At 43.7% G+C, this 20,037-nt stretch overlaps 1 protein-coding gene across 2 annotated transcripts in view; it reads right to left on the reverse strand.

The window, feature by feature from the left end:
• TANC1 (tetratricopeptide repeat, ankyrin repeat and coiled-coil containing 1) overlaps positions 1-20,037 on the reverse strand; it is a 3,647,153-nt gene that overhangs the window by 832,922 nt on the left and 2,794,194 nt on the right. For both annotated transcript variants that reach the window (XM_044074752.1, XM_044074753.1), the window contains exon 17: positions 404-512. In XM_044074752.1, coding sequence (XP_043930687.1) covers positions 404-512 — 109 coding nt within the window. The remainder of the gene's footprint in view (positions 1-403; positions 513-20,037) is intronic.

Here is a 20,037-nt window from a genome sequence, read left to right on the forward strand (position 1 = left end):
TTGTTTCAAAACCAAATAAAAAATTAAAAACAAAAAGAAAACAGTACATTCAGAATTCACAGTGTTGGCCCATTTGATGAAAGTACTCAAGTTTAACATCCAAAAGTCAAATTGTTTGCACAAAGAATAAGTGGCATCACAAGTCAGAAGTTGCTAGGATCAGAAAAGAAGTCTAAGTGAAGCAAATGAAATGCAGCCACAAGATCAAAAGAGGGCTATGGAATCTGACTTCTGTACAGCAGAAAGGTAAAGAGGCAAAACAGACAAAACACAACAACTTAAAAACTTTTGATACTCATAAGTGCTTACTTTGCAAACCTTGCATAGTAACAAAAACAATTTTACCACTGATAACGGACATTAAAATGTACTTAAATGCCATTGAGATATACAATGATTTTACCTTAAAAATATGTGCTTTGAGAATATGATGACCAAGCTCCATTGTCTGTTGACGATTCAACTTTCCTTCTTGGCGTGAAAACATGAACGCCATTAATGCATGGCCACTTCTGGAAAAAATTATATATATAACATGTATAAGCAAGCAATGCAATACATAACTGTCTGACAAATGACTAGTTTAATGTTCTGTAAGCACACACACAGTAATCTGCTTTTACCACTTTACTCCACTGCTAGTTAAGTAGGATACACAGATCTAACAGAAGCTAATCTTATCAACACTTGATCAAAACTTCAGTCTACTGCTGTTTCCTAAAACATTCATGTAGCATCATGCACCATCACGTTAACTATGAAGATGTGATCTTCATTATATGAAGCTTACACACTAATGTAGCTGTAGCTCCTATGATGTCCCCTAGTCCCTGAGACGAGATTATAAAAAAATCAAATACTACTTTCAGTGACCTCTCTTGCTCTCTCCCCACTCTTGTCTTGTTGTTAATCTTTATGTTGTATAAATCTGCCTTAGAAGAACATAAGAATGGAGTCAGTAAAGAGGTGTGTTAGAGGCATTCAAGATTTCCACAGACAGTGAGAAAACAACACTTAAAAAAAAAGATTTATAGCAAAAGTAGATGAAGTGACTCTGTCATCCTGGCAAAAATATGGAACTTCAGTCTGAAGACAATAAAGTTTACAGAGATCAGCTATGGTTTGCTGAACAGATGTCAAATGGTACAGACAGAAGCAGTTTCTCTGCACTCTCCCCACTTCTTTGAAACCAGATTACATTTATGCCAGGTCCTTTTTCAGGACAATTAGGGGATAAAGAAAGTACCCATATCATGAGGGTCTCCGAACAAACCTGGAAGAGTAGCCCAAATAGTAATAAAAAAATAAAAGGTTATGTCTTTATCATAACTTGGCATCTGTGTTGTCTGCCTTCATTTCTCCTCATGATAGGGTCTCTAATCAAACCTTCAGATCTGGCTCAGCCACATTTCACAGACTTGGATCTGACTCTCAAGCTCCTTCCTCTTACCCATAATGCCCTACATCCATCCAAATACATCAGATCAAGTTTGCTGATTTCATACATCCATAACTATACAGCATGGAACGGAAAAAAGGCTCAGACATGGGACCTAGGAGTCCCTTCATAATCCATGTTCCTCTAGAAAAAAAGGGGCAGGGGGATGGTTGGGTGGGAAAGTGAGGAGGAATGATGGAAGACAACACAGATGCCAAGTTATGGTAAGACATAACCTTTTAATCTGATGTTGTCTTCTTCATTCCTCCTTACAATAGGGTCAGAGATCCCAGAGAAGTAGATCCCGGGTAGCCCTCATGGAAGGATATGCCACAGCACCATTGAGCCAAAGGAGGCCCTACTCCTGGATACGATATCCAACTTACAGTGCGATACGAAGGTGCGATTGCTAGACCATGTTGCTGCTGCGCAAATATCATCAATGGAAGTTCTAAAATAGAAAGCAGAAGTAACAGCCATAACTCTGGTGGAATGTGCAATGTGAGAAATAGGTAATTCCAATCCTTTAGATGAAACAATGAGTGAGAAGGTCACTGAAAAACCAATCAGTAAAAATGAAAACTCCAGCAAAGCTAGAACTTCCACTGAGAGACCTCCCAAACCTCTTGCATCAGGGGCACATGGGATATATGCAAATGAACCTTATGAACATCAGGTGCTTCAGCTCACTGGCAATTCTGAATGCCCATGACTTGTTTCGTCATTTTAATGGACAATAAAGCCAAACCCCCACTAGCTGTGGATATGCATATTTCGGCCTTTTTATGACCTCATCAGCACAGCACAAGCAGAGTGCTTGACTAAGCATTAGAAACACAGGGCTGTTATACCCAGCTGATGTCCATTACCATTAGGGTCACTGCAAAAAATATCCCAAACAACAAACTAAAACAATGAGTGAGAAGGTCACTGAAAAACCAATCAGTAAAAACAAAAATGAAAACTCCAACAAAGCTAGAACTTCCACTGAGTGACCTCCCAAACCTCTTGCATCAGAGGCACATGGGATATATGCAAATGAACCTTATGAACATCAGGTGTTTCAGCTCATTAGCAATTCTGAATGCCCATGAAAATCCTTTAGATGAGTAAATGTATGAAATGCAGCCAGATATCCACGTAGAAAAAGTAATTTTTGACACTGCTTGTCCAAGTCTATTAGATTAGAAAGCTACAAAAGACCTGATCAGACTTTCTATGATGTTTGGTCCTGTGCAGGTAAAAACGGAGTTGTCTATGAACATCTAGAAGATGAATAACATACTTCTGTTTATTACAGAAATTTGGAAAGAACACTGGCAATTGGCTGGACGGTTTGATATTGTTCTCGGTGGCACTTTGGGCATAAAGGAAGGATTAGATCATAAAGACACTCTCTTTATGAAAAACTATGTAAGGAGGCTTATAAGATAAAACCTGTAGTTCAGAAATCCTCTTAACGGAAGTTATAGAGTTGCAAATTGCTGCTGGTTTGAAGGGTCCCTGGTTCAAAGCCTGCAATTACAGCAGTGAGGTCCCAAGGAGGAGATGGGTCCTTGATTGGAGGGCTTAATAAGAAAACACTTTTTATGAAGGATTTGCATAGCTTAAAAGTGAACAGAGAACAGGACTTGACTGGCAGCATGAAAATTAGATACATCTGCTAACTAAAGCTTAACAGTAGAGAAGCTAGGACCTTCTTCGGATTCAATACTAAGAAACAACAAAATGTCAGAAACTGGTGCTGAAAAATGGTCAGTGTTTCTGCTAGTGGCCCAAACAACAAATCACTTCCACTTACTGCTGTAAACGTTTTTGGTGGAATCTTTCTGGGAAGTCAGAAGAATTTCTTGGACTGGGGAATTAAGCCTGGGCTATCTCACTAGGGTTGTAAGTGGAGAAACCAAACGGTCAGTTTGAGGGCATGAAGACTGGGATGCTGCATCCCTGGTGGGTGAGACAGGACATCCTGACTTGGCCCCAGAATCCAAGGAGGATATTTCAGATGAGACCATAAAAAGGGGAACCACACCTGACAAGGCCAGAAGGTGGCAATGAGGATGGCTGAGCTCTTCAACCTGCTTGCCTTCTGAAGGAACTTCAGAATGAACAGAAGAGGTGGGTAAGCATACAGGAGACCTGGGGGCCAATCGAGGACTAGAACATCAATAAGAGACTTCCCTGGAGGAGGGATCAGAGTGAAGAACTTGCTGCATTTGTTGTTGAGGGGAGACGCAAAGAGGTCGCAGCAAGGTTGACTCCAACGATTGAAGATTATGTCTGCCACTAATTGATTGAGGGACCACTCATGTGGAACCCAGGAACGATCTGCTGAGTCTGTCCATTAAATCTTTGGTTTCCCTGGGATATGCACTGCAACTAGAAGGCAGTCTGAAGATATTGCCCACTTCCACACCCTCATGGCCTCCCTGCGCAAGGGGTAAGAATGTGTTCCTCCTGGTTTGTTGATGTACCAGACAATAGACATGTTGTCAGTGTGTACTGCAATAGTCTTTAAAGGGACAATGTCTTGAAAGGCTTGCAACATTAGGAGGAGGACTGGTCTCATCTCTAGGACATTGATATGCAACCTGGTCTTGGTAGGGAACCATGTGCCTTGGACCATCTTCGCACTGTAATGCCCCCCACCTGAACTGGGAAGGGTCCATAGTCATAGTGGCTATAGGGGGGGTTGTTCAAGAATGGTCTGCCTAGAATGAGACTGTCTGACTGTATCCACCAACTAAGGTGACGTTTGCAAATGGGAGTTACCCTGATGTGAAGGGACAGCGGCTGAAAGAGAATGGACCACTGTGTCGCTAATGTCCACTGGAGAACCCGCATGAAGAATCTGGCTAGTTGAACTAACAGAATAGCTGTTGACATTGAAATGGATCCTAGGGCTTGCAAGACTAATCGAGCACGGAGGGCTTGTTGGGCTAACAATTCCTGCACCTGATTTCTCACAGCGGTTACTTAGTGTAAAGAAAGAGAAGCTATCTGATCTCTTGCGTTGAGCTGTGTACCAATAAATTCCAGGTTCTGTCCCAGAGTCAGGTTGGATTTGCTCATGTTTATGGTGATGCCCAGAGAATGTGATAACTAGTTTAAGTAAACCCTGCCTTGGATTAGCCGATGCCTTGTGGGAGTGGTCAGAAGCCAATCGTCCAAGTATGGAAAAACCTAGAATCCTATGAGCCTCAAGTGAGCTGCTACCACTGGCATGCATTTAGTGAACACCCGAGGGGGGGGGCTGTAGGGAGCCCAAAGGGCAGTGCTCTGAACTGGTAAAGATTGGCTCCCAGGCGGAAGCACAGATATCACCTGGACCACCTGTCTATTTTGACGTGACAGAACGCGTCCTTGACATCTATCAAGCACATCCAGTTGTCCTTGTGCAACAGTGACAGAATGGACTGAACCGTAACCATTCGGAATCTCGACTTCTTTACATACATGTTCAACTAGCTTCGATTCATGATGGGTTTTTGGTCACATGTCTTTTTCAGCACCAAAAAGAAGCAGGAGTAGGTTCTGAATCCTGGTCATCTTGGATGACTCTTTTTAGCAACAGTTGTTGGATTTCCTGTGCTGCCTGCTCCCTTTGACTGGGTGGCACGTCCGGAAGGCTTTTGGAGTTTGGGGGAAGAAGAAAAAAGGGAATGTAATAGCCTCTGGATATTATACTAGGTACCAAACAGTTTAGAGTCAACTGGGTCCAGGCGTTTCGGTGCAAAGCCAGTCGGCCCCCAACTTCCTCCAGAGATGGACAGCCGGGCAGCGCTTCAGGAGTGCTGGGAGGGCTCATCAGTTAAGGATTTCCTAAGGCCATGGTTCTGAGGTCTCCCTCTGTCTCTACAGCGGTGTCTACCATGAACCCCCTCCACCTCCAGAGGGGGGTTCATTGCACAGGTCAGCAGAAAGGGTCTTCCCATCCTTTTCACTGCGGGTGAGTGTATCTTGAACTGAAAGTGCAAAAAGAGAGGAGCCATCATAAGAAGCATTCATGAATGATGCCATAAAGGGCTCCGCAAAATCACATAGCCTCATCGAAGCATGCCTCCTTAGGGGAAAGTCCTGAACTGGCTGCTTGTGAGGTACCCTCCATGTTATGGGAGATTAACCTAATTGATGAGTCAGTGACGGACGATAGAGTGGTCAGCTTGGGAGAAACTTTCTTAAATTCCTCTGCAGGCATGGACTCAGAGAAGCTGAAAGCTCCTTGGTCAGATCTCTTTGAAAACGGGTAAAATGAGTCAGGTAGTTCAATGACCTCAGAGCAAAGGTGGCCGAGGCTTAGACATGCTTCCCAATCCTGTCCAACGCTCTGGACTCCTTGTTAGGTGGATAGACATTAACAGTTTCTTCTGCCAGCTCTTTCTTAGTGGCTGCAGCCACCACTATGGCATTGACTATGGGACCCTTACTCCAATGTTTCCTATCTGCAGAGGGTACCAGACACCTATAGGGTCATTTGGATATGGACTCAATGGTGTCAGTTTCCTTCCATGCCTGGTGTGACAATAAATCAACCATGGCATCCACTTGGGGGGGGGGGGCAAAGGCTGCAAATGGGCCCGTCCCAAATGGCTCCAAGACAGCAGACTCCACAGTGGACGGAGGGTGGGCAGACCACCCACCTTTCTGTTTCAGGATCTCCATGTCCCCAAAGGAGATGTCTTCTGGTGGGGATCAGGGGGATCCTTCCCCCTCATCGAAGTCAGTGTCCTCGGTTAAAGACTCCAAGAAGAAGTCAACATCCTTCTGTACATCATCTTTTGAGGAACTTCCTCAACTGGGTACTCTGAGAAAGTATCAGAAGAAGGGGCTCCCTCCTGAGCAGGGAGTTCTTGGAAGCCACTCAGGAGAAGAAGACTCATGGCAGGATGAATGAGAGCAAGGCCTGGATCCGACAGGGATAACAGGGGTGGATTGAGGGACGTGTTGTCAGATCTCCAACTCAGGAGAAAACCTTCTCCATTATCTGAAATGCAGAAGGACTGGGTGAAGTCCTTTCCATCTCCCCTGAAGCTGAAACCACAGAGGAAAAACAGGTAGCACTCACCCCGGACTCACAAACTCCAGAAGGGATCAGACCCGAACTGTCGAATGTTGAGGCTCCTAGAGGAAGGGATGGCTCCCAGAAAGATGGAGCCATCACCAGTCCCCTAGACCCAGCACTGACACCATGGCTCTGAGACGTGCTCTGCTCCGAGAGAACTGGAACAGGGCTAGTCAAGGGAATCCTCTGCATCCAGGAAGGGAGCTTCCCCTGCACTTAGCCCGGTGCACACAGCAGTCCCAAATCCTGTGACTCCAAAACCGAAGGTCAGATAGGAGAAGGAGTTCTGATGGTATGGCCAGAACAGCTCCTGGATCCGACAGGGGATACAGCCGAGACTGCCCAATCTGGATCTGGGCCTTGAGAAATTTCCTCATCGTCCTGTCCATATCCACCTCTGACCAGCTTCTGGAGGACATGGATAAAGCCAACGAAGGAGGTCAGGAATACTTTGACCTGGAAGAGAGAGCAGGGGACTTTGTCAAAGCCCTTGGATCCTGAGGCACTGGATCCAATATAGGAGCTGATGAAGGTGAAGGAGAAATGGTAATAACATCCCCTGGATCTGAAGGGGAAGACAATGTCTTCAGGTCCGAGGAAGTCAGATCTGACGATTTCTTTGACTTCTCAGCTTCAAGAGAGTCCCTCGGGTAAATGGGGAGAGACCTCTTTTTTGCCTCTTTGGTGGTAGCCAGTGAGGAAGACGATGAAGCCATAAAAAGGTCTGAGCCTCCGAAGTCGAGCAGGGAAGAAGGCTACTAAGTATCAATTTGTTTCTTCGGTCAGCTAACACACACATATTAAATGCAGCATAAACCGAACAATACACTTTTAAATGATTAGCACCCAAGCAATACACACACTCCTTGTGGGCATCCTGGTTGGGGATTTTATGTCCACAAGAAGTGCAGCTCTTTAAACCTGGTAAAGGCTTGTCAGCCATGACTAGAAGCCCACCAAAAACAAACGGTCAAACCTATCTGACGTAATGGAAACAAGGTTACTGACACAGACCTAACTACAAAAAACAGAGGTAAGTTTTAAGTCTCAGAAGTTTTTAAGTTTTAAAGTATTAAAGTTTAGAGAAAAGATGGCACTTTTTTTTTTTTTTTTTTTTTACAAGAAAGGATCAATTGCGCAACACACACACACACACACACACTAGAAAGAGAAGACATAAGAGAGGGAGAACTTACACTCTATGCAGAGTTTAGCAAAAAATCCCTAAGGAAAATATCCCACAGCTTGAGAGCTCAAGACCCGCGTCCGGAAGCTGAAGTGGTAAACGAGATCTGAGGCATTTGGGTGGATGTAGGGCATTAGGGCATTATGGGTAAGAGGAAGGAGCTTGAGAGTTTGATCCAAGTCTGTGAAATGTGGCCAAGTCAGATTCGAGGATCGGATCAGATACTCTATTGTGAGGAGGAATGAAGAAGTTCAACATCATATAAAGCTGTTAACAGGAACACATAAATGAATGTCCAACCAGATGAAGAGAGATGCAAAACCTGAGGGAGTGCTGGCAAAAACATGGATTGCAAGCCAGCTGGGACTGAGAGAAGTAGTGAACAAGTAGCAACTTACATATAATGGCTAGCTGCATCTCTCAATTAAACTTATTAGGCTATATGTTTTCTGTTTCCAATTTTGTACAAGTAGCTAACAGTTACCTTATTTTATGTAACAAACCATATAGACTAAGCACAGATAACAATCTCAGCAGATCATAAAAACAAAAAAAGCCAAAGCTCCAAGTAGTGGCAGCAGAGCTATACAGGACAGGAGGAAAGAAAAATTACTTGAGAAAGGAGACTGTGTCACACAAACCAAATCCTGCCTAAGTGCAAGATACAATGTCCACTCTGCTACTCTTGACATGTGTTTGAACATAAAGCAAAGCTAAGCAAAAACCTACCATGACAGTAGACCATCCTTCCTCAATTATATCACAAATGATTGAATGGGGTCCTGAAAAACACAGTATTTTTGTTCTGCAGTTTGATTTTTAAATTGTTTTTCCAACTGTTTGCAAATGAAAACTTACCTAATGAAAATACGTGTGTGTGTGTGTGTGTGTGTGTGTGTGTGTGTGTGTGTGTGTGTGTGTGTGTGTGTGTGTGTGTGTGAAGAGTAACTCAATCATAGACAAAAGGCCCTGACTTCTAATATCCTCAAAATCTGGACAATGTATTGGTAGCTTGATACAGAAACTCAACACATCACTGCCCAAGGTAAAATTGCCCAAGGACTGAAAGACAGCCAAGTGTAATACCCCTGAATGGAGAGTGTGTGTGTGTGGGGGGGGGGGATGAGGTCAGAGAGCAAGCAGTAGAAATCCTACCTCTTAATACAACTGCAGTAGCAGGGAAAGACTGAAAATAACCACAAAAGAATGGCAGGCTGTATTTCTAAAGCATAATCAAGAATGTGGGTTCATGAATAGAAAGTGCCGTCAGTCAAAGCCTTTGAAACTGTCCCATAAAGGTGGTTGTTAGAAAAACAAGAATGGCCAGGGGCATTATCAAGACACATGAACACAACTGCACATGGATAAAAGGTAGGACAACAAGGGCTTTGGTGAGAATGACTTTGTCAGAGTAAAAGTGCCTATATGCTAGGAATAAGGAAAATGATTATTGGAGAACACCAGTGGCTGGTCTTGGCTAAAGTACTCTACAGCTTAGAAATATATGAGAAACACAGAACAGGCTCAACATCCCTGCTGATGACACAAAGTAAGGGAGGAAGTCTAAAGGCAGCTTTAGAAAGCTTAAATGAATTATCAGAAAGGTGGCAGCTAAGATTCAATGCAGATAAATACAAAGTACTGCGTTTGGGTCAGAGCAATGCTGGTGCAAAGAATCAGACAGATGATCTGATGGCAGAGCACCAAGGATATGGGTCTATTGACCACATCTAGACTGGACCACCAACACTATAGTGAGAAGGCAGTGGTGGCAGCAAAGATAATCCTGGTGGGTAGGGTATCACAGGACAGATTCCAGAAGCAACATTTTAAATCAAAAGGAAATAAACTTTATCAAGCATTTTTTGGTAATCATGCACTGCTAATAATGCCATTGTCAACTCTTCCTTGTGAGGTATCCCTTCTTCATGCAGTGTTACCTTTTGGAATTGTATAGGGAGCAAATCACTGTTATTTTCCCAGTAAATACTAAATGTTAGCAGCTGCAATGATTAGACACGGACAGTTGCAACTAACATGCTAAATTTAATACCAGTGATTCAATGTCTATTATCATACATCTAACAACTTTTCTCCAAGACTCCCCTCTGTAAATGGGACCTGCGCAGTAAGGTTAACTCTGTCAATAAATTAATAAACAAACAACAGGTAATGATCTGTTCCACTGAGCCCTTGTCAGGCCATACAGAATGTTATGTGCAATTCTGGAAACCACTCAAGGACAAGGGCATCAGGTGGCTAGAAGGAAAAAACAGAGAAAAGCTACCAGAAGAAAGCAACAGGGGTGATGATCTGTTACAGAAACATTTACATACCTCTGCTTTGCGGTCATACATTTTGCAACAGTAGCGCTATGTATTTTAACAACTTCCAGACAGAAAGTCAGGATATGCAGTTAGAGTTCTTATAGATGGACAGGATCATGTAACGAGGACCTCAAGGTATAATTTTGATAACAAAGGGCAGAAAGGGGGAGAAAGCACATTACAGGAACCAACTACACAACAGATCAGCAAAGCAATTTTATGAAGAGGATTATGGTTCCACAAGGTAGACTACAAGAAAGTGTGGTCAACAGGTAATTCATGGAGACATCTGAGGACATGAGAAAGAGGCAGTGAAGGAACACAGAAATGGAGGGAAGGGAGAATGTTAAAATGCAGTTACAAGGGCAGAATAGGCAGGGTCTTGCTATCTCCTGCAGTTAGGCAAATTTTATATAGAAAGCTACAAAAGCTGATGTAGCAAGCAATACAGAGGAGACTGCAGTCAAAAGCTAAGATCAAAACTCAGGCAGGTCTTTTGCCCCGTTTATGATTAATATTAAACCCCTAGGGAGACTGATACGATTCTCAAAGATTCAACAATTATGGCAGGGCAACAACTAAAACTGTCTACATTTGGCAACAATGTTTTAGTATCTTTTGTAGATCCTCAGAGAGACATGGATCAATTAATTGAGGGTTTAGAAAGGCATAGGAGAATATCAGGATAAAAAATCAATTCAGTAAAATCTTAAGTGATATTAAACTATGAACAAACTGAGATTATTAGGAAAAAGTACAGTTTTGTACCTACCATAAATGTAGATGTTCGAGGATCCACATTGCTGCAGTCCTAACCATTGGGGTAGTCCGCTGTCCAGTCGGCCCGAATACCAAAGTATATGGCTGACGTCGGTCAAGGCGCATTAGACTGATGTCAGGACGTCAGGGTACTAATGCGCATGACCGACGTCATATCCTCAGTCTTTTCTTGCCCCAGATGTCAGAAGACCCTAAAAAGACAAGGCCCAAACCAAAACACCAAAAGCCCTGCACCAAACATATGTACAATATATACAAAATTACAAGAATATAGCCTAACCCACACCACCACCCCTAAACACAGAGGGGAAGGAGGGAGGGTAAATTGGACTGCAGCAATGTGGATCCTCGAACATCTACATTTATGGTAGGTACAAAACTGTACTATGTTCTTCATTCCACATTGCTGCAGTCCTAACCATTGGGTAGAATCCCAAAGCAGAGGTAAGGGAGGCTGGCAAATCATAAGGAAGCAGGAGCTGTCAACATGCCTTGCAAAATAGCTGTGGCAAAACCAGCCCTAGATTTAGAGTAGAGAGGAAGGTGGTAATGCTTAGAGAAAGTATGCACTGAACTCCAAGTAGCTGCCTCCAAAATATCCTTAGTTGCCACCCTTAGAAATGCTGTTGAAGTGGCAGTAGCCCTAGTGGAATGAGGCCTAATCCCAGCTGGAATCTCCTTGCCATGATGGGAATAACAAAATGAGATGCAAAACCCAATCCACTTAGAAATAGTTTGCTTAGACACAGGCTTGCCCTGAGAACTCAAAGCAAAAGAGACAAACAACTGCTGAGACTGCCTGAAATCCTTAGTCCTGCTTAAATAATAACGCAACTGCCTATGTACATCTAAAGTGTGCAAAATCTTTTCCCCGTTATTTTGGGGATCTGCATAGAAAGTAGGCAAATGAATAGTTTGGTTTAAAGCCACACTAGAAACCACCTTAGGCATAAAGGAAGGATTAGTACGTAATGATACCCTATCCTTATGGAAAATCAAAAGGGCTCTACTGCCATAAGGGCCTGCAATTCAGAAACCCTTCTTGCAGAAGTAATAGCCAACAAAAAAGCAGTCTTCCATGACAAGTATTTCAATTCAGCAGTAGCCGAGGCTCAAAAGGTTGTAGAGTAAGTTTCTCCAACACAAAATTGAGATCCCAAGCAGGAGTAGGAGCTCTACGTGGGGGTCTTATATTCTTTGCCCCTCTAAGAAACTGCTTGAACAAAGGATGCGAAAACAAAGGTGGGTCACAATCATAGTGAGCTGAAATTGCTGCAGCATGAATCTTAATGGAAGAGAAAGACAAACCTTTGTCCAATAACTCAGTAAGATATTGAAGAGCCACACTCAAATTAGGCTCAGAAATCTCCAAATTCTTTGCTGCACTCCAAAATAAAAATCTCTTCCATTTTTCTGCGTACACTTTCCTTGTACTAGGTCTCCTGGCTTCCATAATCACATTTAAAACTTGTTGAGGAAGTTGAGACCTGCTGTGTTTCAAAACAGAATATGCCAGGCTGTTAGATGAAGAGAGTGAAGCTTGACATTGAGCAGGTGACCGTCCTTCTGAGATAACAGGTGTGGAATCAAAGGTAAAGGCCATGGAGGCTTCCTTACCAAACTCCTTAGTAGTGGGTACCAGTGCTGCCGAGGCCAATCTGGAGCTATTAAAATCATCCTTGGCTTGTCTTGTCTGACTTTTAGGAGCACCTTTGGAAGAAGAGGCAGAGGTGGAAAGGCATACACATGAAGATTTTCCCAACTGAAAGAAAGAGCATCCACTTTCCAAGCTGTGTGATGAAACCCCTTTGTGCAAAACTTTGGCAGCTGGTGGTTTAGTGGAGAAGCGAACAGATCTATGTCTGGAGTTCCCCATGACACTGTCAATTTCTGAAATACATGAAGATCCAGTTTCCACTCGTGGGGATCCATGATTTGTCTGCTTAATACATCTGCTAAGGAGTTCTGTGCTCCCGGCAGAGACCTTGCCTGAAGAGTTAGTTGCAAGCTGAGCGCAGTCTCCCATAAAATCATTGCTTGCCTGCATAGAGGATAAGAATGTGTTCCCCCTTGTTTGTTGATATACCAAATGACAGTTGTGTTGTCTGTTAGAATCAACACCTGCCCTGGAAGAAGTAACTCCTTGAAAGCCATTAACGCAAACTGGACTGCTAACATCTCCTTCATGTTGATATGTAGATGCTGTAGCCTGGCAGGCCACTTGTCTTGTATCCACTTTCCATTTAGATGAGCTCCCCAAGCAATGTCTGAGGCATCTGTCGTTAAAATCTGACTCGCCTCTGGCCGGGTCACAGAGAGTCCCTTGTTTAGGTGACATTCCTGAGCCCACCACAAAAATTCTTTTTGAATGCAAGGTATTATTTGAATAACAGTGTCCAAATCCTGGCAGTGCTGTGTCCATACATTTTTGAGATACCATTGTAGCTTCCTCATATGCAGTTTGGCATTGGGAAGCACCAGAATACAAGATGCCATGAACCCTAAGGCTTGAAGGACTGTCCTTGCAGTCAGCCCGGACTGAAGAGATAGTTGATGGAAGTAACTGGAAAGATTCTTTTGTTTGTCCGGGGTTAAAAAGGCCATCTGGGCTGCTGTATTCAGTCTCACACCCAGAAAGCACATGTCTTGAGAGGGTACTAGACTGGACTTTATTTCGTTCACAGAATACCCTAGGCATCTTAGCACTGCTATGACATATTCCAAATGCTGTAGAAGGTCTTCCTTTTCTTGAGCCAGAATCAGGCAGTCGTCCAAGTAAGGATAGATTTGAATTCCTTTTAGCCTGAAGTAAGCTATCACTGGAGCCAGAACCTTTGTGAATACTCTGGGCGCAGTGGATAAGCCAAAGGGCAATGCAGAGAACTGATAATGAGAATTTCCAGCTCGAAAACGCAGATACTTTCTGCAACTTAGTCTTATAGGCACATGAAGGTAAGCTTCCTTGAGATCTAAAGTTACCATCCAGTGATCTTTGCCCAGCAGAGGTAAAAGCTGCTGTAACGTCAACATTTTGAACTTGGGAATGTCCAGATAAGTGTTGAGGATAGATAAATCCAAAATTGGTCTCCACGTGTTCCCCTTCTTTGGTACTAGGAACAGGCGAGAATAAAATCCTAGGCCCCTTTCTGGTACAGGGACTGGCTGAATGGCCCCTATTTGGAGTAACAGAGAAATTTGCTTGTGAGCCTCTTTCCTTTGTGGAGGAGGAACGTCTGGCATGCCTTTGAAAGGGGCAAGGTATGGAAATAAAACCTGTAACCGTGGTGAATGATATCCAAAACCCATCTGTCTTGAGTAATTAAATCCCAATTTTCTTTGAAAAGAGACAGTCTTCCTCCCAAAGGAGCTGCCAGACGAGAATTTACTGGCAGCTGAAAAGGCAGGTCATTGGGTCTGCTTACGAAAGGACTGACCCCTGCCCTCACCAGAAGTCTGAGCAGGAGAACTCCCTGTTCTAGGCCGAAAAGAACCTTGAGCTCTGCCCCTACCACGTCTAGACCTACCCCTAGACTGGGAATCATAAGCAGGATATGTCCATGCGTTAGTAGGTCAATTTCTGCTAAACTTGGAGGTTGCACCTGCAAAAAATCTTTAACAGTCTGCATAGACTTAGCCTTGTCCTCCATTTTCTTTAAAACTGCTTCCACAGGCGAACCAAACAACACATCAGACTGTAAAGGAGCATCCAAAATCCTTGTCTTAACATGCTCAGCTAAATTCTGATCCCTCAACCAGGCGTGCCTGCGAAGAACAGAACCAGTGGCAGCCACCCTCGAGGAGGCCTGCACAGCATCAAAACCACATTGCAAAGAATGCTTACCCACTTGTTCAGCCACATGAACTAAATCCTGCATCTCTTTACACTCAATACCTTCCGCCAGAGCATCCACCTTAGATTTCAATTGTGAAAGGAGATAATTTTGATATTTTAGCATGTGAAACTGACAATTCAACGCCCTCATGGCTAAAGTGGAAGAAGTATACACTTTCTTTCCCCATCTATCCAAAGCCCTTGCCTCTTTATCAGGGGGAACAGGATTTTTAACAACAGAGGCCTTAACACCTTTAGGCCCCTGAGAAACAGTTTCGGGTCTGCCCTAGGACTCTTAAAAGATACTTATGAGCTTCAGGCACCCTATAGTACCTATCAGGTTTAACAGGGGCAGGAGGCAAAGAATCAGGGTTCAGGGAAGCCTCTGCAAAAACATCTTCCACCACATTCAACACAGGAGGTATAGCTAAGGGCCTATGCTGGGGTAAAAACAAGAATTCCCTAAGCCTCTTCCTGGAATCAGAGAAATCTTGGCCTTCCCATTTAAAATGCTCCCTCATGGAATGCAGAGTCTCTGAAAAAGAAAAATCCTCAGGAGGAGAAGCTGAAGGAGTGGAATCATCCACATCAGAATCAGAATAAGGAGGATACTCCTGCAAGTCTTCAGCCGAAGACTCAGAAGCCTCTGAACACTGTTCAAAACTCTCAAACTCAGACTCCACCCTAGGCCTCTTATCAGGAGGGGGCATAGAACCTCTAATCATAGTAATCAAATCCTCTGCCATTTTAAGCATATGTTTCTTGGGCACAGAACCTGAAGTGGTAGGAGAAGCCCCCACTGAAGCTAAACTTGGCCTACCTCTCAAAGAAGTCTTGGAAACAGAAGGAGAGGCTCTAACCACCTTAGGAAGAGAGGGAAGAACAGCTACCTGAGAAGCCCCCTCAGCCTGGCCTACCTCCTGAGAGGGCACATCCTGTAACAGTAACGTCTCTGCCTGAGACTCCAAAGAAACTCCTGGCAAAACCTCTGGCTCCACTGAGCCTTCTAAAGAACCGACGTCCGGGACTGCCGGTTCTTCAACTCTAGGCTTTGCAGCTTTGTCCTTGCGCTTTTTGGACGAAGCGGGCGTCGGAGCATCCGACGGCATTTTATAATTACAACGCTTCCCAAACACTAACCTGGCACAGTCTAACCTTCTTTTAATAGTGCGTTTGTTAAATCTAGCACAAGAGCGGCATCCAACAACGTCGTGCTCAGGCCCTAAACAAGGTATACACAAAGTATGGTAATCCCTATGAGGTATCTGTTTCCCACAAGAAATACAGTTATTCACTTTTTCTGACATCCGGTTAAATACTGAGGCAAGAAAAAAACAAAATGTTCCCCAACGGGGTACTTAGCCAACTTTGATTCGGTCTGAAACTCCGACTTCAGAAAATTTCAGAACGCCAACCTGCACTCGCAAAACTGCTTCTGCATCGGACCATGCGGCAAAAAAGACTGAGGATATGACGTCGGTCATGCGCATTAGTACCCTGACGTCCTGACATCAGTCTAATGCGCCTTGACCGACGTCAGCCATATACTTTGGTATTCGGGCCGACTGGACAGCGGACTACCCCAATGGTTAGGACTGCAGCAATGTGGAATGAAGAACATCATGCTCACTTTTCTGATGACATTAAATTGAAGCACTCAGCAGATACTATGAAGAACTCTTAAAAAGAAATGTTAAAAAAAAAGGAATAGGTAAGTGTAGAAAGGTTTTTCTGAAATAGTTGGTACCAGTGAAGAAACCAGATGTTTATCTAATAGGCACACAGCTACTCAGTGCCTTGATTTCTATATTTAGTCCATGTATTCCTGTGTCAGCTGCTCCTGAGTTAGAGAAGCAGAGTGAAACAACGGGTGTTAGATTTTGTCTGAGAGGGAAAACATTCAAAGACGGCCTGAGAAGTATTGATATTACACACACACACAAAAAAAAAAAAAAAAAAAAAAGATTTGGGAGTGCCACACATGCTGCTTTATATGCAAGCAGTGTGAGGTCTATCAAAGGTGCGTGGACATAAGCTATGAGGATAGTGGGAAGGGATTATCCAAGTTCACTGGAAAAAAGACAAAGCTCTGGATCTACTTGAAATTTGTTTTGATAATTCAAATCCCTCTAAATTTTGGAAAGCAAATGTCAGGATGGACCCGAGATAAGGCTCTGAAGAATTGTCTATGATGTCTTTTACCTACGGGATTGTGTCAGGATGATGTAAATACCTTAACATTCCATCTATGTTGTCGATCTTCCCTTATCCTTGACTGTGGGTTCAGTTCCAAATCTCGGAAACAACTTGGCCGTTACTCCAGCTTGCGCTTTCCAAAAACTCCTGAGCTTAGCTCTACCCAGAATGCTCCTCTCAAGATTACTTCAGAATGAGTTTGCATAAGATAGTGACACACAGACCAGAGACCATATTTGTACTCATAAAGGAATAATCTAATCTGTTGGGATAGTTCCATTCCACCAAGTAGCCTGAAAGGCAGAGGGGAGGAGGGTGGGTACGTGAACTATAGGTGAAGACTGACAACACAGATGGAACGTTATGGTAAGACATAAATTCTTTATCTGATGTTCTCAATCTTCACTTAATCCTTGATTGTGGGACAGAGTCCACAGCTACCAAAATCTTGGGAGGTCTCACGGAAGAATATTCCTGAGCACCATCGAACCAAAAGATGCCAGTCCCCTAGAGGTCAGATCCAGCTTATAATGAGTAATAAAGGTATGGGGGGATGCCCAATTAACCACTGCACATATATTGTCTATGGCAGCTCTGGCATGGACGACACTGGAAGTGGCTAATGCGCTCATAGAATGTACCTTTACAGGTCCGCACTTTCCTCTTGTTATAAATGAAGGTTATGCAGTCCTTCAGCCATCTAGAAACTGGTTTGCTCAGAGTAGCAGAAGAGTTGAAACAAACATATGATCAGATTTTTTGAATTCCTTTGTTCTTTGCAGGGAAAACGTAACTGTCTATGAACATCCTAACAAATGCAAATATTCACCTTTGTTTGAAAATTTGGGAAAAAATATAGGATTGTGTATAGTCAGTCTGATTGATATTAGTGTTAGATACTACTTTTCATAAAAAGGATGGATTTGTTCGTAAAGATACCCTGTCCTTATGAAAGATTAGGTTAAGAGACTTGCAAGATAAGGCCTGTAACACAGATATTCACCCAGCAGAAGTAATAGCCAAAAAGGAGGTTTTCCAGGATAAATACTTGAAATCGCAATTTAGTGACAGTTCAAATGGGGAATTAAAGATTGCAGCACCAGATTCAAATTCCAAGGTGCAGATGGATCCTTACATTGAGGTCTCAGAGCAATAGGGTTCCTTTAAGAACGGCTTTACACAGCTCATGCGACATTAGGGCTGTGTCAGTGATGCTAAAAATTCCAAGACCTTATGAACTGGTGCTGAACATGGCTCAAGATTACTGTCAGAAGCCCATTTCGAAAATTTCTGCCCCTTGCTGCTGCATAAATGTCTAGTCGAAGGTTTGTGGGAGGCTAAAACAATTAATTGAACTGGGGCAGTAAGGCTAGTATGCCTGGCAATCATTGCAACTGGAGAAGCTATGCAGTGAGTTTGAGATTCTGGAGATTTGGGTAAATGAGTCCCTCTGGATGGGACAACAGATCTGGAGCTGGGTCCAGAGTCCACGGTTCTTGAATTAGGTGAGGCCACAGAAAGGGAAACCATAGCTGTAGAGGCCAGAAGGGAACAATGAAAATTATCTTATTCTTCGACCTGTTGGCTTTCTTTAGAAACTGGGATATTAATGGAATTGGGGGAAAGGCATACAAGAGACCGGGGGGCCAGTTGTGGAGAAGAGCATCTCTTGGTGACTCTCCCCTGGAGAGGGGAGCAGGGCAAAGTAGCTGCTGCATTTGTTGTTCAGAGGAGATGCAAAGAGATCGTACCAAGGGTGGGCTCATCAATGGCATATCCTTTCTGCCACCAAAGGATTGGGAGATCACTTGCAAGGCAGTAGGATACTCCTGCTCAATTTGTCTGCAATCACACTGGAGCTCCCCGGAATATGGGTTGCAACCAGAAAGCGGTCGGCTGAGAATGCCCATTGCCAAACCCTGACAGATTCTCGACAAAGAAGGTAAGATCTGGTTCCCCCTTGTTTGCTGACATACCAAACTACTGACATGTTTGTTTGTTTGGATCGCAATCGTTACAGAGGGCAGTATTTCTTGGAATGCTTGCAATGCTAGGAGCACTGCCTTTATCTCTAGAACACTGATGTGCAAATTGGCCTCCAACTGGGTCCAAGTGCCTTGGGCCGTCTTTCCCAGATAATGACCCCCCACCTATCTGGGATGCATCCGTGGTCACTATGGTTAGGGGTTGTTGGGGGGACAATGGGGTGGCCCAATAGAATGTCATTGGAATGGAGCCACCAACTCAGGTCCTTTTTGTATAAACTGATGATCAGAATTTGATGAGACATCGGTTGCATCATTAATGACCAATGTGACACCAGGAGCCACTGAAGGATTCACATGTGAAACTTGGCAAGGGGAACTAAGGTAATGCAGGCCGCCATAGATCCTAAAATCTGAAGTACCGATCTTGCATTCACTGTTCTGCTGTGAATAATCTTGCTGACTTGAGATTTAATTCTTTGAAGTCTTTCTTGGGGAAGATGCGCAATGCAGGTGCTTGTGTCCAACAACGCTCCTATGAACTCTAAATGCTTTTTTGTCTCTAGATGGCATTTTTCATAGTTTACAGTGATCCCTAGTGAGGAGCAAGTTTGAAGGACATAATCCCTTGCTTGTATCAGTAGATGCCTGGAGGCTGTGGTAATGAGCCAGTTGTTTAAGTATGGAAACACCCGGAATCGTTGCAGTCTAAATTGAGCTGCAATCACTGGCATGCACTTGGTGAACACCCTGGGGCTGTGGTGAGGCCAAATGGCATGGCTCTGAACTATTAATGACTGACTCCCAGCCGGAAGCGCAGAAATCTTCTGGAGCGTTTAATACACATCCGGAAGATCTACTGAGCACATCCAATTATCTTTCCCTAAAAGCAGGAGAATAGACTGAACCGTGACCATCCAAAATTTGATATTTTGAACTGACTTGTTCAGAGCACTGAGATCTAAAACTGGTCTCTAGGTCCCCATCTTCTTTGGCACTAAAAAGAAACTTGAGTAAACTCCGGATCCCATCTGGTCTGGTGGGACTGTTTGGATAGCTCTTTTGTCGAGCAGTTTTTGAATTTCTATTACTGGCATATCCCTGTGACTGGGTGGAACATCTGGGATTCTTGAGTTTCTCGGGTTGGTTGGAGAAGGGAATATGATCCTCTGCACTCAACTGTCCACTGTTATGGTTAGCCAGGCAGGTAGATGCAGGGAGAGTCATCCTC

This window comes from Protopterus annectens, chromosome 6.part0 (genome assembly GCF_019279795.1).
Source record: "Protopterus annectens isolate FY-2018-M chromosome 6.part0, PAN1.0, whole genome shotgun sequence".
Classification (NCBI taxonomy): Eukaryota; Metazoa; Chordata; order Ceratodontiformes; family Protopteridae; genus Protopterus; species Protopterus annectens.